The 4,060-nt window shown below is 36.6% G+C and overlaps 1 protein-coding gene across 1 annotated transcript in view; it reads right to left on the reverse strand.

Moving 5' to 3' along the window:
• The window catches only part of WDR49 (WD repeat domain 49), a 181,871-nt gene that overhangs the window by 77,916 nt on the left and 99,895 nt on the right, over nucleotides 1-4,060 (reverse strand). The window contains exon 9 of the mRNA XM_011998220.1: nucleotides 2,863-3,027. Within this exon, the coding sequence (XP_011853610.1) occupies nucleotides 2,863-3,027 (165 nt within the window). The remainder of the gene's footprint in view (nucleotides 1-2,862; nucleotides 3,028-4,060) is intronic.

Below are 4,060 nucleotides of genomic sequence, written 5' to 3' on the forward strand. Positions count from 1 at the left end.
AAAAAAAAAAAATAGCTGGGCATGGTGGTGCACACCTGTAATCTCAGCTACTCAGGAGGCTGAGAGGAGAATCACTTGAACCTGAGAGGCAGCAGTTGCAGTGAGCCAGGATCGTCCCACTGCACTCCAGCCTGGGCAACAGAGCAAGACTCTGTCTCAAAAAATAATAATAATTGCTAAAAGGCCTATACCCTTTAAAAATTTAGCTTCTAGAAAATCATGCCACAGATGATTAAAAATTGGCTTAAATTTTGGTTTAAAAGTTCAGCTTCTAGAAAATCATTCACAGATACATTCATATATGTAAAATGACATATTTTCAAGCCTATTCTTGCAGCATTGTTAAAAAGCAAAAGATTTGAATCAATGTAATTGCTCACTAGTAAGAAAATAGCACAATCAGAATAAGGACTGTCTATGCAGTAGCATATAATGTAGCCATAAAGAAGAATGAGTCATTTCCATTTTTCATTTTCCTAGACTCTGCCAAAACTCAACCACCTATGGAAGCTTGAGCAAGTTGCCTTAACTCTTTGGGCTTCAGTTTCCTCATTTGTAAAATCAGGATGATAAGAGTACCAACCTTGTAGATATACGTATATGTGTGTGTGAAGTCCTTAGAATAGTGCCTGGTTCATAGTAAGCATGGAATAAATATTAGCTAACATTATTATTATTGTATCCATTTATATGAGTCAATATCCAAGACAGAAAAATGCAAATGCAGAACAGCATGTATAGTAGGCTGCCATCAAGAAACAAATGGCCAGCCACAGCGGCACGTGTTTGTAATCCCAGCTACTCAGGAGGAGGCTGAGACACTAGGATCACTTGAACCCAGGGGTTTGAGACTTACCCAGGAAACACAGTGAGACCGTGTCTCTAAAAACAAACAAACAAGAATGACTGAATGAAAATAAACAAACAAATGGTGCTTATGGCCAGAAGGATGCACAAGAAAACAGTAACAGTGGTAGCCTCAGGGAAGGAGCTGGAAACAGCGATGATATATTTTCACTATACATCCATTTTATATTTCAAAAATTTTATTATATGCACACATTAATTATTCAAAACATTAATTAATTTAAAAAGAGACCGTTCAAAGCCATGATGAATAAGTTAATAATTTTAAGTCTTTGATTACATAGGTACTGAATTTGGATTCTAAATTATAAATTAGATTGGAAAATGTCATTCATTCTTGTTTCTTCATAGAATACAGCCATAGCAACTCGAACCTGATTTATGTGTCCTACACAGAAGTTGCCAGACTTCAGAATTCTGTTGTGCTCTTGTGATAAAGATAAATGCACCTTCAGAAGCAGTTATTATACTACTAAATTCACATTAACTTCTAAGATGTCAAAGCTTCAGTTGAGACTTGAGGCACACACATACTCTTCATCCATGTCACTATGTTTTCCTGTAAACATAGCTCTTACCAAGTCCACCTTAAATAATTTCCACAAGTAGGTATTGTAAAGATCTGAATGTCCCCAGGTCCTACTAAATCCCTTAGTTGGGATTATTTTAGCAACATCTACAAGGTAAGCCTTACCCTAGATTCTATACCCAGTTACTTTCCGAGATAGAGTTAAATAGAACCTAATCCATTCACTCCAATGTTCAATTCATTCTCGCACCCCAGGACTGGTAAGTGAGATATTGGCTTTTCCTACTTGCCTGAACCACTGTCTAATACTCCAATTCCAGTTATTTCTCTTGTATTTCACCTCAATTATTGGGATTATGGTTGTCCCGGTACCTTCACACATCTTATCAGCTCTCCTGTAAACTAGATTACTTTACTTAAACCCAAATCTCCAGTCCATACCTCATTCCATTAACCTTCTCATAGGCCAACTTCTACTAATTTCCAGAGATTCCCTTTTCAACCCCCCATAGCACCTTCCTCACACTAATAATTGCCAGCCTGTAATCCCATTGAATACTTAAACTTCTAGGATGTTCTACCTACATATCTAGGTAGCTTTCCATCACCCTCCCCTACAGCTTAACTGAGTGCATCATACACTACACCATGGAAGGTAGTCTAATGCCCAGTTTTAGCAGGCTTGAGAAACATTCAAAGTTTATTCAGGAAATTACCTTCTATTGTCTCATAGTGGCACAAGCCATTTCCAATCAAAGACTTGTTACTCTTGGGGCTGAGGGGAGCAGAGAAGATTCACTGGTGGGCATGACTTCAGATATCAAGTAACTAGTTTTTCATGAAAAGTTGATAATTTTGCAAAAGAAATTAGCACCTTCCTCCCAGAAGAAACAAATGATAAATATAGAATAAGAAACTTAGAAGCATCAAATCATGTTAGTTTAGAATGGATAAGATTATGATTATTCTTTCTACTATCTGAATTTCACATAACAAAAATTAAAATTACAAAATAGTTTACTTTTAAATATTTATTTCTTGAAAAATTTGCATCTATGACATTTTTTAAAGTTTACTTAAGTAGTCCTGATTTCTCATTTAATCAACTTTAAAAAGGGAAAACTACAGACATTAGCCGAAGCACATGAAATTATCCAGGTGTCGTATTCCCCAAAGTAGTCCCCTATTCACTACAATAAAAAAGGGGCTTTCTGAAATGAGTAAGCCAAGTTATATTTTCATTCTAAATAATTTATTCAGAAAAATTATTTATTCATTTTTCCACAGAGGTTTATTTTCCTAGCAGTTTTGTTATTAGATGGTTGGAATTTTCTCGCTCTTATCATGTCTCATTTCTCTTCTTGCAATGCCAAAAAGGCAAAAATGAGAATATCTATAGCCATGTCTTCTGGCATAGTATTTTAATCTCCTCATATCTGGAAAGAAAAGCATCATTGTGTTCGCACCTTTACAGTTCCATCTGTGCTGCCAGTCAAAAGCCGAGTCTCATTTGCATCAAGGGCCATGGTGCTGATTTCTGCGTTGCCATGGCAACCAGTAAACTGTTTGATTTTCTGCCCAGTGTCTATCATCCAGAAGGAAACAGTAGACCCTGTATCAGAGCTGATTACCTAAGAGAAAATAACATTTTAAAGAAATTAAATATAGTCTCAGAATCAATCATTTATATTTCAATAAAGATATCCAGCCTGTGCATTTCTAGTCCGAAGATCGCCCAATAGTCAGAGACATTTTTGTAATGGACTTTCTTTCTGTTAAGCCGATAACATTTCAATTTCGACTAGACCTGAGGTAATGAAGTCGTGATCCTCTTTATCAGACGAGATAGGAATATGCTTTCCTTACTCACCATTCAGCTTTAGTATCTAGAGGCCATTCCAAAATCAAATTCTGAAAATAAACTTACGAACCTTTCCCATTTAGATGAGAAAGCTGATTTTACTAGTCATGGTGCTCTGACACTATTTACTATATGAAAAGACATTTCACAATATAGCAGCTTTCATTTAGCATTCAGAAAAGAAGCTCTATCAGCCATTATGGAAAATGTTAATTTCAACGAATTACTAGAACTATGCTTTTAATGCCATTAGTCCTTTGCTTTCTTTTTTCCCAAACTACTGTGTATATTTTTATAGTTAAACGCAATTACTGATAGGTCACTAAAACAAACGAGCACAGGTTAAATATAAATCTACATGCACACTTTGAGAGAAAGGCAACAAGACAAATGCTAGAAGGGAAAGGATTATATACAGTAGTTCAAAAATGAGAAATTTTATGGTGGCAAGTGGACTGCTAATTTCAGTTCAAGATATTTAAGAGATTCATAGGTTAAAACCACCTAGCTAATATGACTTTGAAAACCAAAATAATGAAAGAAAAATAATAAGCACATAAATGCATAGCTAGGAAGTTGTCTAAAGCAATATGTAGATTTTACCCAGCACTTTGGGAGGCCGAGACCTGCGGATCACTAGGTCAGGAGATCGAGACCATCCTGGCTAACACGGTGAAACCCCGTCTCTACTAAAAAATACAAAAAACTAGCCGGACGTAGTGGCGGGCGCCTGTAGTCCCAGCTACACGGGAGGCTGAGGCAGGAGAATGGCGTGAACCCGGGAGGCGGAGCTTGCAGTGAGC

Source organism: Mandrillus leucophaeus, unplaced genomic scaffold, assembly GCF_000951045.1.
Source record: "Mandrillus leucophaeus isolate KB7577 unplaced genomic scaffold, Mleu.le_1.0 Scaffold561, whole genome shotgun sequence".
In the NCBI taxonomy this organism is placed as follows: domain Eukaryota; kingdom Metazoa; phylum Chordata; class Mammalia; order Primates; family Cercopithecidae; genus Mandrillus; species Mandrillus leucophaeus.